At 51.9% G+C, this 15,759-nt stretch overlaps 1 protein-coding gene across 1 annotated transcript in view; it reads right to left on the reverse strand.

Annotated features, from left to right (window-relative positions):
• Window positions 1-362: 362 nt before the first annotated feature.
• LOC112108532 (zinc finger protein 135-like) overlaps window positions 363-15,759 on the reverse strand; it is a 361,705-nt gene continuing 346,308 nt past the window's right edge. Inside the window, exons 5-6 of the mRNA XM_029912183.1 lie at window positions 1,818-2,541; window positions 363-1,735 (exon numbers count right to left, since the gene is read on the reverse strand). Coding sequence (XP_029768043.1) covers window positions 1,368-1,735; window positions 1,818-2,541 — 1,092 coding nt within the window. The 3' untranslated portion in view covers window positions 363-1,367. The remainder of the gene's footprint in view (window positions 1,736-1,817; window positions 2,542-15,759) is intronic.

Raw genomic sequence — 15,759 nt, forward strand, 5'->3', positions numbered from 1 at the left:
AATATCAGCTCCAGGTCTGGGACACTTTCATCTCTAGCCCTCAGGAGTCTGAGTCAGGATCAAAAAAATCAAAGTGTGATTCCAAAGCATGGAGAGTAAAGAACATTGTGGCAAGTGCCACGCTGGGAGGTGGAGGGTAGAATGGGGAGACGATAAACTCTCCAAGGCTCGGACACAGGTTGCTGTGTTGGGGTGGAGCATGACAATGAAGGGGGGAGGGGGGAATCCCTCCAACTCACCCCATCATCCTCAAATAACACAAAACCCAACACCACATTTTCCTAACCCTGCTCCAGGACTTTTAAAATCTATTTAAATCTGGTCTCAAAGGGAGTCAGTGTACAAAAAAATAAATGTTTTTGGCATAACCTGGAGCAATGTGAGACTATGTGGGAATGAGACAATCTCTCCCCAAAGGGGGAACTCAGTGACTCTAACAATCACTCTGCTAATGGGGGGAATCAGAATATATAAGATGGTTGGGGTCAGTCTAGACTAGGAAAAGTGGGGGAGGGTCAGGGGAGATTTGCTAGCTAATCCCAACCACTTTTCCCACCACAGACAGACCCTTGGAAGCTGATGCTGTGCAGGCAGAGGTGGGATCCCGGGGCCTTTACACCTCCCACAAAAGACTGTGTGGAAATCAGTCCCTCTTAGTGGTGCTTTCTGAATGCAGAGGGGGCAGGGAAAAGGGGCAGACGGGGTGAGTGATAAGAGGCAGTACCTCTCTTCCCTGTACTCTCCTCTCTTATCCCATGATCCCTAAAACTTGATTTCCCCAGCACCCTCTGCATCCCACATCCACCAGACCCAACCGTTCAATCCCCCAGTTTCCACCCCATAACCCATCCCTCCTGGTCCCTTCACATTTGATCCCCTGTAATACAGCACCTCAGAGGATTTAGGGAATGAACAATTTGCCAGCCCCAGAAACACTCGCCCTGCATGGACCAGCTCCGGGTAAGTGGGGGAACCTAGCCCAGGGGCAGCTGGAAGATGGGGACAGGTGTCCAGAGTAAATGTGGGTCCTGGCCCAAGTATCCCTTTCCATGGAAGGGGCATCATGTCTGGGAAGGAACTGGAGAGGGTGGAACTCCAGGCAGAGAGAGCTTCTGAAGGAAATTCTCTTCCCCATCCCGCAGCAGGTTAGCAGGAGGCAGGAAGGCCCATCAGTTCAGCAGCCAGGGCTGCAGCAGGGAGGAGGGACTGATCGGGACTTCTCCACCTTTGCCTGGGGTCAGCTTAGACCAAGCAAAGCCTGATCTACTCAGTCACTGATCAACTCAGGGTCAGCTGCTACTGGAACCTGTCCCCAGAGTTGGGCAGATGGATACCTGGGAGCCAAATGCCACTGCTGTGTGTGTGAATTAGGAAATGGAGTTTTTACTATGGCTAGCCCTAGTCAGGGTACAGAAAATTTCTCTCCTCTGTGGAGGAGTCTCTGATGTCCAATGTGGTATTAGCACCAATTGAAGCATTTTCCATGCTAAGGACATGTGAGAGGCTCTTCCCTGTGTGGATTTGCTGATGCTTAATGCCACGCAAGCAACAAATGAAGATTCCCCCACATTTAAGCTCTTTCTTGTGTGAATTGCCTGATGAGGAGTCATGGGTGAGCTCAGACTGTATCTTTTCCTGTAGTTATTGAAGCTTTTCCCACAATCCAAGCATTTATGGGTTCTCTCCATTGTGTGGTTTGTCTGATGTGAAGCAAGGTTTGATCTTTGAATGAAACCTTTTCCACTGTCAAGACATTTATAGATTCTGTCCCATGTGGATTCTCCAATGTTTAGGAAGATATGAACTGGAACTGAAACGTTTCCCATCATCCAAGCATTTATGCGGTTTCTCTCCCGTGTGGATTCTCTGATGTGTAATGAGTTTTGATTTGTCACTGAAGCTTTTCTGACATTCAAGGCATTTATATGGTCTCTCTCCCGTGTGCACTCTCCGATGTTTAATAAGATGGGAGCTATGATTGAAGCTTTTCCCACACTCAAAGCATTTATACGGTCTCTCTCCCGTGTGCACTCTCTGATGAGTAATAAGATGTGAGCTCTGACTGAAGCTCTTCCCACAGTCCAAGCATTTATAGGGTCTCTCCCCAGTGTGGATTCTCCCATGGTTAATAAGGACTGACTGCTGACTGAAGCTTTTCCCACAGTCCAAGCATTTATATGGTCTCTCTCCCGTGTGCAGTCTCTGATGTGTAATAAGATGTGAGCTCCGACTGAAGCTTTTCCCACACTCAAGGCATTTATACGGTCTCTCTCCTGTGTGTACCCTCCGATGGGTAATAAGATGTGAGCTCACACTGAAATTTTTCCCACAGTCCAAGCATTTATAGGGTCTCTCCCCCGTATGGATTCTCCCATGGGTAATAAGGGCTGAGCGCTGACTGTAGCTTTTCCCACACTCAAGGCATTTATAAAGTCTGTCTCCAGTGTGGATTATCTTGTGGTTAATAAGGACTGAGGGATAATGGAAACTTTTCCCACAGTCCAAGCATTTATAGGGCTTCTTTTCCTTGTGACTTGTCTGCTGGGCTGTGGTTTCTTTGGGATCCTTGCCGCCTCCTCCTCCACATTCAATTGATTCATCCACTTTCTTCCTTCGGCAGTTTCCCAGCTTCCTCTCTGACCTGCGCCAATTACTCCAGCCTTTTCTCTGTTCCAAGCACTGGGAAAAATTCCCATCTACTCTTCTCAGAAAGGTCACCTGCAGTTCCACTTGCTCAGGATCTTCCTGCTGTGGATTCCCCTCCTCGTTCTCACTCATTGTCTCATCACCTACTGAAAGAGAGAGAGAATCCAGGCAGGAGTCATTGCCTGGGCTGGCAGAAAGGGGAATTGCAAAAAGGGAAAAAACAACTCAATAACCATTGGAAGAATGAGAAATTGGATTCTGCCTCCACAACCCATCCAAGCACTCACAGGGAAGTGAAGATGAGGAGAAAACTCCTGACAGCAAACAGGGTGGGTGTGAAGCCATGAGCAATATCTGCCATGATGACATGACACCTGCTGACCACAGCCTGACTTGGGTGAGATGAGGCAGAACTGAGGGGGCTCACACCACATTTTATGGATTTTAAACTTTTCCCTTCATTTGCTATATAGTTTCTGTGTCAGTGTCACTGGCTCCTCACCTGTGCGGCTGCCTCTTGGGATCTTCCTTTCCTCGGAGGCTTGGAGATCCGGGACCCACGGCTCTTCCCCTCCTTCCAGCCGAGCAATCAGGTCAGGTTTGGTAATGGGGAGTCCTGCTCAGGGGGTGAATCAGGCATGATCAGAGTGTACTGAAGACTGGGGCAGTATTTCTCACAACGGGCACATCTTGCGTTTAAACTCAACCCATGACTTTCTTGGGGGTTATGGGATGGGAACATGGTCACTGAGTCCCCTTGGGAGAGGCCAATATCTTGGCGGGGGGGAGAGGGGGGAGGTGTCACACACTCACTAGGAGTTTTCAGGATCTCTGTGCTCTGGGGGACTTTCTGAGGCACACATAGCTCTGATGTTAAACCCCTGCCTATGTCTGAACCCACAGAGACCAGAGCCCTCCCCACACATAGTTAATTGCATGAAGGGAGGTGCACAGAGATCTTGTGTGTGAGTGAGTATTAATGCAGATAGCATAATACACTGCTTCTGCCCCCCGTGACAGCTGGAGGGATGGGAATTAATTAGCATGTCCTTTAGGTTCATGACTTCCCTATCCTGTTGGAGGGGGTATGGAGGTGAATGGCTCTCTCACACGTGGACTATGTCACCCATTCCCCTCTAATCTCACTGACCAGGGAAGAACCTGACCAGATTCAGAAATACACGGCCCCTGGACTTCAAATAGCCTAGGGGAAAGAAATCCCTACCCAGCGAGGTCACAGTCTCATAATTCTCCTGCATGACGTCCCTGTAGAGGGCTCTTTGACCGGGATCCAGCAGAGCCCCCTGCCCCTCGGTGAAATACACAGCCACATCCTCGAAGGTCACCGGCATCTGAAACAACAGGTGCTCCCCACTCAGTGTCTGCTGCCCCAGCCACAATCCCACTATTCGTGGGGGAAGAAGCATAAAAATAGGACAGCTCTGGGTGAGCCAGAGGAGCAGAATCCCACCCCCACCCTGCTAAGAGTGGCCAGGAGGCTCCAGGGAACAGAGAGAATGTAAGAGCTCCTTGTCCCTCCCAACAGATGGAGGAGGGCAGTGTCTTCTCATTTACCACACACCTACTAGGCACAGGCTGCTATGGGAAGCAGAGCTCCACGCAGGGAACAGGGACAGGAATCCCAGCACCTTCCCTTTGTATTTCACCACAGTCTCTGGCCAGTGGGTTCAGGCTCCAGCATGAGGGAATGTTCACCCCCCGCCCCGGCACCAATGGGCCTTTTCATAAATCGGCCCTTAGGCTGAGCATGTCCTAGCATGTTTAACATAGCCTGTCTCAGTCCCTGGCTCACTCTGTGTATTTCCTGCCCTTCCCTCCGCTACAACAACCTTCCCCAGCAGCTCCCACAAACATCCCCTACCTGAGTTGGATCCACCACAGCCATTTCCCTTCCCTAGCCCCTAGGTAGATGGGATGATCTGGAGGAAAATGTGGTCCTTATTCTGCAGCCTGTCAGGGTGAAAAGGGCAATTGTGGAGGTTTTTGAATTAGTGTTAGTCCGTTTCACACCCGATTAATAGAATATCAGGGTTAGAAGGGATCTCAGGAGGTCATCTAGTCCAACCCCCTGCTCAAAGCAGGACCAATCCCCAAATTTTTGCCTCAGATCCCTAAATGGCCCCCTCAAGGATTGAACTCACAACCTTGGGTTTAGCAGGCCAATGCTCAAACTGAACTATCCCTCCCCCCAGGGTCTTGCCCTGCAGACAGACACTCTAGACTCTGCCATGCTGGGAAAACCCTCAGTTACCTTATTACAACACAGATCTGACCCCTCCCACTGGGACTAAACACATGAGACATTTTTAAACCCTCCAAGTAACAGAGTCTCTGAGCTAAACTCTAGAAAAGAGCAGAATCAAAGGAGCCACTTTCCCCCAACACTGTCCCCAAGGCAGCACATTCCCCCAGAAGCACGGGGACTAGGCAGAGGCAGGAAATGGCTTTTTCTCTCTCTGCTCCTCAAATTGTCCCAGGAAAGTCAATCTGCCCCGGGGTGCTGCAGGGAATGGAGCTGGGCAGGGCTGGGAGCCGGGAACCTTCCTCCCCACTTATTGCTCCTGCTGCCCCACTCAGTCTCTTCACTCTCCCTTCTGCATGGAAGAGCTGGTTACTGTCCTGCCATTCCTGTGGGTGTTTCCTCTCCAATAGCTACTGCCACTGCTAACAGGGGTGTGAGCCTGGGTGTGCCTGGGGCAGCTGCTCTGGGACTCACAGACACATGGGGAGCAGAGATGGGGTGAGGAGGAGCCGTTTGTGCAGAGTCAGTTTCCTGTCCATCCCCAGCACTTTCTCCAAGTTCTCTATCATCACCTGGAGTCTCCGGCTCAGGAGCTGTTGGCGGCACAGCCCGGGGCTGACCTAGAGCACTGATGACAGTCACAGGAGAAAGTCCCCCCTCAGCTGGGCATAGAGGGGGCGTTAGTGATGGTCTGTCCCAGCACAGATCCCACTGGGCAGCAGCAGTTGCTCAGCCCAGGCTCCCAGTTCACAACAGAGGCAGCAGCATCTACCCCAGAAAGCCCAGCTAGCTCTAGGGTTGCAGTATGCTGAGCACAGAGAGAGATTGACACTGGCCTCCTCTGCCTTAGCAATTACCAGAGCCCTCTGGTGGGGGCAGCTAATGACCGAGCCTCCCTGTGCTGCCCCTGCAGCCCCCAGGGACAGCCAGGCCGATGCTGATCTCATTTGCCCATCTGGACTCCTACTGGAATCGGAAACCCAGTTCAAACCGGTATTTTTTACTTGAACTGGAACCAAACCTGAACCATAATTTTGTTTTACTGACTGAACCTGAACTGAAAAGAAAAAACAACAACAAAATAAATAGAAGTTGGACTCCTTGCCTGCTGTTGCTCTCAGTGACTCTGGTTTGACACAGAATCCTGCACAGCAATGAGAACAGGACCCTGTTCAGTCCTGTCAACCCCAAACATTTAACATTCAGGAATCAGACCCCCAAAATAATGAGATTGTCTTAAGTAATATATTGTGAGCAGGGTGTGGGGGGGACTGGATATTTGCCTTGTAAATTCTGAGCCCTTGGGGTAAGTTCCAGGCTCATCCACGCCCAATGCTTGTTTGACCTTTTCTAGGGGAAAAGATTCCTATCTCTCACCATCCCCTTCCCTTCTCCTACCCTCTGGCTCTCCCTTCCCCAGTCAGTCTCCACTTGCTCTCATATTCTCCCTCCAGCTTCCCCACAGCCCTTCTCCCCACATCCCCCCTTTTCCTTCTCTTTCTCCCCCCACTCTCAGTTTCCCTCTATTCCAGCTCTGTTCCCCTGAGCCCCAGAATTCTCCCCCGGCCCCCTGGTTCCTGGGTATTCCCTCAGCCTCCCTTCAGCAGCCCCACATCCCCTCCCGCATCCCTGTTCACCCCCCTCCTGTCCCCTCACACACACCCCTGTTCACCCCTCAATGCCCTTTGGCTCTCAGAGCCCCCTTCCGGCTCCCACATCCCGCCAGCTCCCGAGATGTTGCTGTCCTAGCCCCAATCCCTCACACGCCCTACAGCCACCTTTTCTCTGCCCAATGCAGGGAATCGCAGCCAGCCCAGCTGGGAGCAACCTGGGGCATCCCCTTGTCCCTGCAGACAGGCTGCAACAGGGAGCAGCGCTCCGTGGGGAGGGGCACGGGGGCAGGTCTCACCTTCTCTCCACGTGGGGCACTGCCTAGGAGCAGGGCTTTGGTTCCCAGTAAGGGTGGTCGGGACAGGCTGGGGTCTCTGCACTGGGAGAGTCTCTCGGGGAGCAGCAGGAATGTTCCTCCCTCGATAGGAAACCTCCCCCGCCTGCAGCCAGAACTCTGGGGTCCCCAGCGGCAGCAGCCGAGGCCCTGCGGTCTTGCAAGGAATGTGGGTTCCACCACAACAGAGTCACTGCAGGGACTGCAATTCACTTCCTGCTGCCAGACTGAGTGACCCCTGGAATCGCTCCGCCCGGCGCCTCCTGGGTCCTAGCGAGATGGATTGCACTGGATGTCTTTTCCCCACAGCATGTTCACTGTCTGCGAGCCCTGGCCTGAGCTGTAAGGGCTGCTCCCTTAGTTCGGGACGGGTCATGGGGTTCTCAGTGCTATGTCACCAGTTTCCTCTGGTTATTTGTAGGGTCAACTTAACCCATCACTGGGCTGTAGGGAAAAAACCTCCAGTTCTCCCCCCTTCCCTTGCAGGGCTACCTGCTGCTCTTCACCCTGCCAGTGTAACTTTGCCTGCACTGTTTGCTAGTAGCTCCTGGTAGGTAATTTCTCCCTTTTGCTGCCCTATCACAATTTGCTGCCTCTGCCTTTCCCCATCCTACAGTCCAAGGGCAGTAAGTTGTGATGGATGGAGGCAGTGATGAGCTGCCAGAATGTTAATAACCGGTTCCCTACTGGCTCTTCGGCAGCACTTCGGCAGCGGGTCTTTCACTCGCTCCGGGTTTTCAGCGGCACTTCGGCGGCGGGTCGTTCAGTGCGAGTGAATGACCCGCCGCCGAAGTGCCGCTGCTGACCTCGTAGGGAACCGGTTATTAAGTGCTGCCTGGTGAGTACAAGCCCGAGATCCCCCAACTTAACTGCCCCCCAGGGCTCCACCCCCTACCCAACTTGCCCTGCTCCCTGTCCCCTGACTGCCCCGACCCCATCCACCACCACCCCAACAGACCCCTGGAACTCCCACGCCTACCCAACCGCCCCCCGTTTCCCATCCCCTGACCGCCCCCCCAGAACCTCTGCCCCCTCCAACCACTCCCTGCCCCTTATCCAACCCTTCCTCCCAGCCCCGGCCTGGCCCCCTTACCATGCTGCTCAGGGCAGCGTGTATGGATGCCGTGCAGCCCACTGGAGCTCGCAGCCCCACCCCCTTACCATGCCGCTCAAAGCGGCAAGAACTGCGGAGCTGCCCAGGAGCAGTCCAGAGCGCTGGCGCCGGGCTCTGCAAGAGGGGGGAAGGCAGGGGAGGGGCCAGGGCAACCTCCCCAGCCGGGAGCTCAGGCGGGCTGGACAGGATGGTTGCCCACCCCTTTAACAACCGGTTCTAAACCGGCTTCTAAATTTAACAACCGGTTCACGCGAACCGGTGTGAACCGGCTCCAACTCACCACTGGATGGAGGCATTCCCACCACAATTTGGTACCTCTCACCTTTCCCCACTTTCTGGTCCAGGGGTAACAAACTGATGGATGGGGTTCATCTATCATAGTTTACCCACCTCTGTGTTTCTCTATCCTTTGGTCCAGGGCTGGTAAATTCTGATGGATGGGGACATTCCCAACACAATGTTCTACGTATCATCTTTCTCCATCCTCTACCTTTCCCTATCTCCTAGTCCAGGGGAAAAAAGTTGTCATGGATATGGGGTATGCCTGTCACAATTTGCTAACCCTATCTTTGTTCATCCCCTTCAGGGGCACTGGAAAAGAGGGGCCAAGGGGCCATGGCCCTCCCACTTTTGAAAGGGGATGGGCCTTGCCTGTCCAGTTTTCACCACGGACCCGGCCTAAGTTCCCTGTAAGCTGCACAGGCATGAGGCCGCGCAGCAACCTATTTAGCGCTATGCAGGTGCTCAAGGAACCCACCCAGGGACCTGCCACGGCCAGGAGAGGGGCGCCCCTCCCCTGGCCCCAACTCTGCTGCGGCCCAGTCCGGGCTGGTCCCAAGCGTGGCCGGAGCAGCCCAGACCCAGCTGCGGACAGGTCACCCAGACCTGCTGGGGCCAGGGGAGGGGCGCCTATCCTGCAGCCCCAACCCCAGAGCTGCTATGGCAGGGAGCAGCACCTTTCCCCCTGCAGCCCAGGTGCTGCTGCTGTGTGGAGAGAGAGCTGGGAGGAGTCCTCTCTCCCCACCGTAGCCCGCGAGCACCCTCCTGCACCCCAAACCCCTCATCCCAGCCCGACCCCAGAGCCCTCACCCCCTGCACCCCAATCCTCTGCCTCAGCACTGAGCCCCTCATCTCTGGCCCCATCCCAGAGCCTGCATCCCCAGCTGGAGCCCTCACACCCCTGCCCCAGCCCTCTTCCCCAGCCCTGAGCCCCTCCCACACTCTGAACACCTCGGCGCCACCCCCAGCACATGAATTTTGTTATGTGCACCAATATGAAGGTGATGTGTCCATGTAAGAAGGGCCTCATGGACTCCCCACTTTAGGAAAAATCCCTCACCCATGCCTGTGATCCAGACCTTTCTTTATCCTCTGATTCAGATGTAGCTCATTGTGATGAATTGGGGTATGCCTATCACAGTTTGGTTCTTTTACCTTTCTCCATGCCTGGTGCAGGGTAACAAATTGTGATTTCACCGTTTTCCTACCTCTGCCTTTCCTCATCTTCAGGGGAGAGATAGTAAATTCTGATGGATGGGGAATTCTCATCACAATTTGGTACCTCTCACCTTTCCCCATCCTTTATCTTTCTCAATTCCTGGCCCAGAGGTCACAAGTCTCTATTTTAAACTTGGACACAAAGGAAGATATTTTTATTATTTGGAAAGGCATTCTACAGTGTTAAACCGCAGGGCTATTGTATGTAACCCCCTGAATGAAGGTGTTGTTATTTCTTTATTAGTGTCTTTCCATTGAAGATTGGGCTGTCAGGAGTAGCTCAGGAATGTGAGTACTGACCTCAGGACTGACCGTCACAAACCAGGGCACAAACTCCAAACTGGTTGTGTGTTCTACAATTCGATTTCACCAACCAAGTATCAAGTGTGAACTCCTCAAGCAGTGTAACAGCTTTACTATGGACTTACAGACAGTCTCCTAAGTCTGTCTTGCCACCCAGGCAAGCCTACCTTTGTGATAGATGGACCCTTATGTCAAAAATCACAATATTCTGGTTTCTCCCAATCCCAAAAGGACCAGTTATTTACCCCAGGTCAATTGCACGTCAGATCTCAAACCAAAGACAACATTTGTAGCCAATCCTATAATAAATTAACTCAGGAATTACTGGCTAAGAGAAGGAAATGTGAGTTATTTCAAAGGTTAAAGCAGGCAAACGTACATACACAAATGAGTTACAATCATAAGTTTCAAAAGTTAATAGAAGCTTCTATGATAAGCAAGCTCTGTACTGTATGTCCTTTAGGACTAGCCCAAGCTGTGGCTCTCTCACTTTGTGCCTAAAACATCTCCCCTCCCTGCCCACCAGCCTCCAAGCAGCATAGAGATGGTTCTGGCCAGACATTGTTATTCCCTGCCCCCAGAGTTCAAACTGATGGCCAGTTGGGCTCCAGCTCCTCTTCATGGGTGTAGGGGGGAAGCAATCAACAGAGTCTTTCATCCACAATGGCTTGTCTGATATCTGTAAACCTTCTTGTGTTGGGCAGGAGATGACACCTCCTGTGATATTTCACACTTGGCAATGCTTCTCTCCTGACTGTGGGGTGTTTCCAGTTTCACAACAAACACTTTTATAGTTACCAAGCAGATACTTAAAGATAGGATGCAGGTGTTATAAGTGAGATTAATGCAGGCAGCAACTGACAAACACTTCATAAAGTCCAAACGCTGAACACATCTCTATAAATCTAATGCCTATTTTAACAACACTAACACACAGGTGAGCCAGAATGGTTCCCAGCCATGCATTTGTCAGTGTTCAGTGAGGCCGAGAGGCCTTGGCATGACCTGGCACCTGGTCTGCCAGCGTCACACAGGCCACACAGTTTGTGTAGTAAATACACATTTAATGCACACAGGACACGGACAATAATGTGAAGCATTGTAAACAGCATTGGAAATACTTATGAATACCTTTTAAACACAAGCTATTAGGCAGAAAATCTCCCATTGTTCCTTATTCAGACTTCCCCCCATTGTCACTGTTACACATGTAACCCTTCTGCCCATCTAGTTGGCAGCAACAAGGGCCGGGTTCTGTATCTAGGGGTTCCGTTTCAATAACACAATGCAAAACCGGCTCGAGCCCCCACCCAGTGACCTGGGACAATTACATACCACCCCCCTGGGTACCTCTAAGAGGCAATACTTCCCCTCTCGCAAGCACGGAGTCTGAGTGTAGCAGAAAATGTTTAATGACATGAGGTACACGACATCAGCATAAAATTGGAAAAACACCACAAACAGGATTCATAACACAAACCCTGAGCAAAACCCACCCCAGCAAATTGGGCTGTGTCCTTTCCCTTTGGTTCTTGAATCCAGCAACCCAAAAATCACCCAGAGTCCCCAAAGTCCAACACCCCCAAAGTCTCTTGGGTCCAGCAACCACCCAAAGTCCCAAAAGTCCAACAACCCCCAAAGTCTCTGTCCCTGATCCGTGCAGCCCCAGAGTAAAAGGGGGGGGCACGCCGGGTGTTAAGGGGCACCTTACGTGATCCGAGGCTGGCCAGCCGTCTGTTTCTCCGTGGGGGTTCCGCCGCAGCCTTTACCACGAGCCAGTCCACTTTCCTGCCATCCCACGAACTGCTCCGCTCTACAAGCTGCTCCGCTCCGCTCCGCTCACCGACCTGTGAGCCGTTCCAGCCGTCCCCGCAAACAGCTCCGCTCGCCGTTCCTTGGGCCACTCCAACCGGCCCCGCAAGTCTCCACGCCGCTCGCTGCTCCTCCAGTCGTCCCCACAAATTGCTCCGTCAGCTGCTGAGCAATATAGCTTCAGGCTCCCCCACTAGTTAACACAGCACTCAGTGATCTCAGCTCTTAATAACATCAGCTCTTTTGTGATTTCAGCTCTTAGCGATTTCAGCTCATAGTATAGTAGGGGAGCCCCAGTGCTGGTGCACCATTGGCCCAAAGTGAATTCAGCTCAGCAGCCTGTAACTAGACTCCTACAGGAATCAAAGTTAGCTCTGACATTCAACAGTGGAGAGAGGAGGCGGTGCAATTGGTGTTTCAAACCCTCAGAGGGGGCCCATACTATCAGGTACAAATACCTGTCCCCATCCTCTCTCAATTCATTGGGTTTTGTAACCCATGCCCCTTGTCAAGCAAGTGCTACTTAGGTAATGGTGAGGGACTCACTCAGTCCTTCTGTCATACAACAGTTCCACTGGCCTTGATTCACAGAATCAGGGTAACAAAACTTTATTCTTCCTGCCCCAATAATAGAGAAACTGGGGATCCCACACCAGCCAAAGTAACCACTTTCAGTTACTGTGTTTCCTGCCAGGCGAGTGGGTGTGCCTATGCAAATAAGATCAGCCCCTGGAGTTCTTTCCCACACTCGCCATAATTCACCACCAGATGTCAGGGTAGAGCTCATCCTGACTCTGCTTACACACATATTAAACACATTTTCAGCACAAAGTTTCTGTACTTTGGCACACACAGCTGAGCCCATTGCCCTCTGCTCTTATTTCAGAAACATTTTCTCCAGCCTTTTCCTCACTGTTAAAATGGAAGTGCCTTGTCCTCACTGTGTTCTTACCTCAGAGTAGCTCCCGCACCTTAGTTACCCCTCTTAGCACAGGGAAAATTCACAAGCTAAAACAAAAGCTAATCTAATGCATTTCTTTGCTATTACTTACTATTTCTGCAATACTAGATGCTTAGTCCAGATATGCTTAAGGAAATGTATTTTTCCTGACTTGGTTCCTTGCTGACTCGAAGAGAACAAAAACAAAGACACAAAAACCTTCCCCCACAGATTTGAAAGTATCTTCTCCCTTTATTGGTCCTTTTGGTCAGGTGCCAACCAGGTTATCTGAGCTTCTTAACTCTTTACAGGTAAAAGAGGAATTAACCCTTTATAGGGTAAAGAGGGATTTTATGCTGTCCTTAGCTGTATGTTTATGACACCACCCAAAATGGTCAAAGGAGGAGGAGGATGGTGGCCACGTTAAAACTTTTAGCCTACTGGTGAGCCCCTAGTATGTGGGAGATCACTTTTCAACTCCTTTCTTCTTCTCTGCCTGATGGGGGAATTGAACCAGGGTCTTCCACTTCCCAGGTGAGTGCACTAACCACTGGGTAAAAAGTTACAAGTGGTGGGGTGACACTATGTTCTCCTCTTGTGACCAGATTCTGAATGTGATCTGATCAAGTACGCAGGCTCTGAGCAAGGCTACAGGACTGGGCCACACAAGCAAGATAAGCATTGACCCACCCATTGTCCTGATTTGTGAGACGCTCTGGGGCTTAGGCTATGGGTATGTCTACACTACGAAATTAGATCGAATTAATAGAAGCCGGTTTTATAGAAATCGGTTGTATACAACCGATTGTGTGTGTCCCCACATAAAATGCTCTAAGTGCTCTAGTCGGCGGACCGCGTCCACAGTACCGAGGCTAGCGTCGACTTCTGGAGCATTGCACTATGGGTAGCTATCCCACAGTTCCCGCAGTCTCCGCCGCCCATTGGAATTCTGGGTTGAGATCCCAATGCCCGAATGATGCAAAACAGTGTCGCGGGGGGTACTGGGTACATGTCGTCAGGCCCCTCCCCCTCCGTCACAGCAACGGCAGACGATAGATTTGCGCCTTTTTACCTGGGTTACCTGTGCTGACAACATACCACGGCAAGCATGGAGCCGCTCAGCTCAGCTCACCGTCACCATATGTCATCTGGGTGCTGGCAGACGTGGGACTGCATTGCTACACAGCAGCAGCAGCTAACTGCCTTTTGGCGGTAGACGGTGCAGCATGACTGGTAGCCTTCATTGGTGATCTGGGTGCTGGCAGCCGTGGGGCTGGCAGCCATAGGGCTGCATTGCACCAGCCCTTGCCTTTTGCCTTTTGGCAGTAGATGGTTTATTACGACTGGTAACCGTCCTTGTCGTACAGCAGTGGCTGTCAATCATGGGCACCTGGGCAGACATGGTCAGTCCAGCAGTGGCTGGAACTCCGTATGTCCCCCAGTCCCCCATTCTGCTGCCTTCACAATGACGATGATGGCTATCAGTCGTAGTATGCCATTTTCTGCCAAGCGCCCTGTTGGCTCATCGCACATTAGCAGAGTCTTCCCTGAGCAGCAGATCGTGCAATAGGCCTGAAGGCTACTGCCAAGCGCCCAGTATTTGCTGCCAAGCACCCAGAAGATGCCGAGGGCTATCAGTCATGCTGCACCGTCGTCTTAAGATGTAAAAAATAGATTTGTTCTGTATTCATTTGCTTCCCCCCTCCCTCCGTCAAATCAACGTCCTGCTAAACCCAGGCTTTTGAGTTCAATCTTTGGGGGGGGCCATTCTGTGTGACAGTTGTTTGTGTTTCTCCCTGATGCACAGCCATCTTTCTTGATTTTAATTCCCTGTACCTGTACGCCATGTCGTCACTCGACCCTCCCTCCCTCCCTCCCTCCTTCCCCTGGTCCGTCACTAGTTTCGCACCTTTTTTCAGACCAGACGCCATAGCTAGCACTGGGATCATGGAGCCCGCTCAGATCACCGCAGCAATTATGAGCACTATGAACACCACGCGCATTGTCCTGGAGTATATGCAGAGCCAGGACATGCCAAAGCAAAACCGGGACCAGCCGAGGAGGCGATTGCAGCGCGGCCACGAGAGTGATGAGGAAATGGACATGGACATAGACCTCTCACAAGGCACAGGCCCCAGCAATGTGGAAATCATGGTGTTCCTGGGGCAGGTTGATGCCATGGAATGCCGATTCTGGGGACCCGGGAAACAAGCACAGACTGGTGGGACCGCATCGTGCTGCAGGTGTGGGACGATTCCCAGTGGCTGCGAAACTTTCGCATGTGTAAGGGCACTTTCATGGAACTTTGTGACTTGCTTTTCCCTGCCCTGAAGCGCCAGAATACCAAGATGAGAGCAGCCCTCACAGTTGAGAAGCGAGTGGCGATAGCCCTGTGGAAGCTTGCAACGCCAGACAGCTACCGGTCAGTCGGGAATCAATTTGGAGTGGGCAAATCTACTGTGGGGGCTGCTGTGATCCAAGTTGCCAGGGCAATGAGAGACCTGGTGATATCAAGGGTAGTGACTCTGGGAAACGTGCAGACTATAGTGGATGGCTTTGCTGCAATGGGATTCCCAAACTGTGGTGGGGCCATAGACGGAACCCATATCCCTATCTTGGCACCAGAGCACCAAGCCACCGAGTACATAAACCGCAAGGGGTACTTTTCAATGCTGCTGCAAGCCCTGGTGGATCACAAGGGACGTTTCACCAACATCAACGAGGGCTGGCCGGGAAGGGTACATGATGCTCGCGTCTTCAGGCAGTCTGCTCTGTTTCGAAAGCTGGAGGAAGGGACTTTCTTCTCGGACCAGAAAATAACCGTTGGGGATGTTGAAATGCCTATCGTGATCCTTGGGGACCCAGCCTACCCCTTAATGCCATGGCTCATGAAGCCCTACACAGGCAGCCTGGACAGGAGTCAGGACCTGTTCAACTACAGGCTGAGCAAGTGCCAAATGGTGGTGGAATGTGCATTTGGGCGTTTAAAAGCCCCAGATCGATGCACCGGGGATCGATGCACCAGGGTCGATTTAACGGGTCTAGTGAAGACCCACCAAATCAACTGCAGATCTCTCTCCAGTCAATCCCGGTACTCTACCCCGAACAAAAAGAGTAAGGTAAGTTGACAGGAGAGTGTCTCCTGTCGACCCAGCATAATGCGGACCCCGCGGTAAGTCGCCCTAAGCTACATCAACTCCAGCTACATTATTCACGTAGCTGGAGTTGCGTAGCTTAAG

The sequence above is a fragment of the Terrapene carolina genome, unplaced genomic scaffold (genome assembly GCF_002925995.2).
Source record: "Terrapene carolina triunguis isolate 2854851 unplaced genomic scaffold, T_m_triunguis-2.0 Scaffold192, whole genome shotgun sequence".
In the NCBI taxonomy this organism is placed as follows: domain Eukaryota; kingdom Metazoa; phylum Chordata; order Testudines; family Emydidae; genus Terrapene; species Terrapene triunguis.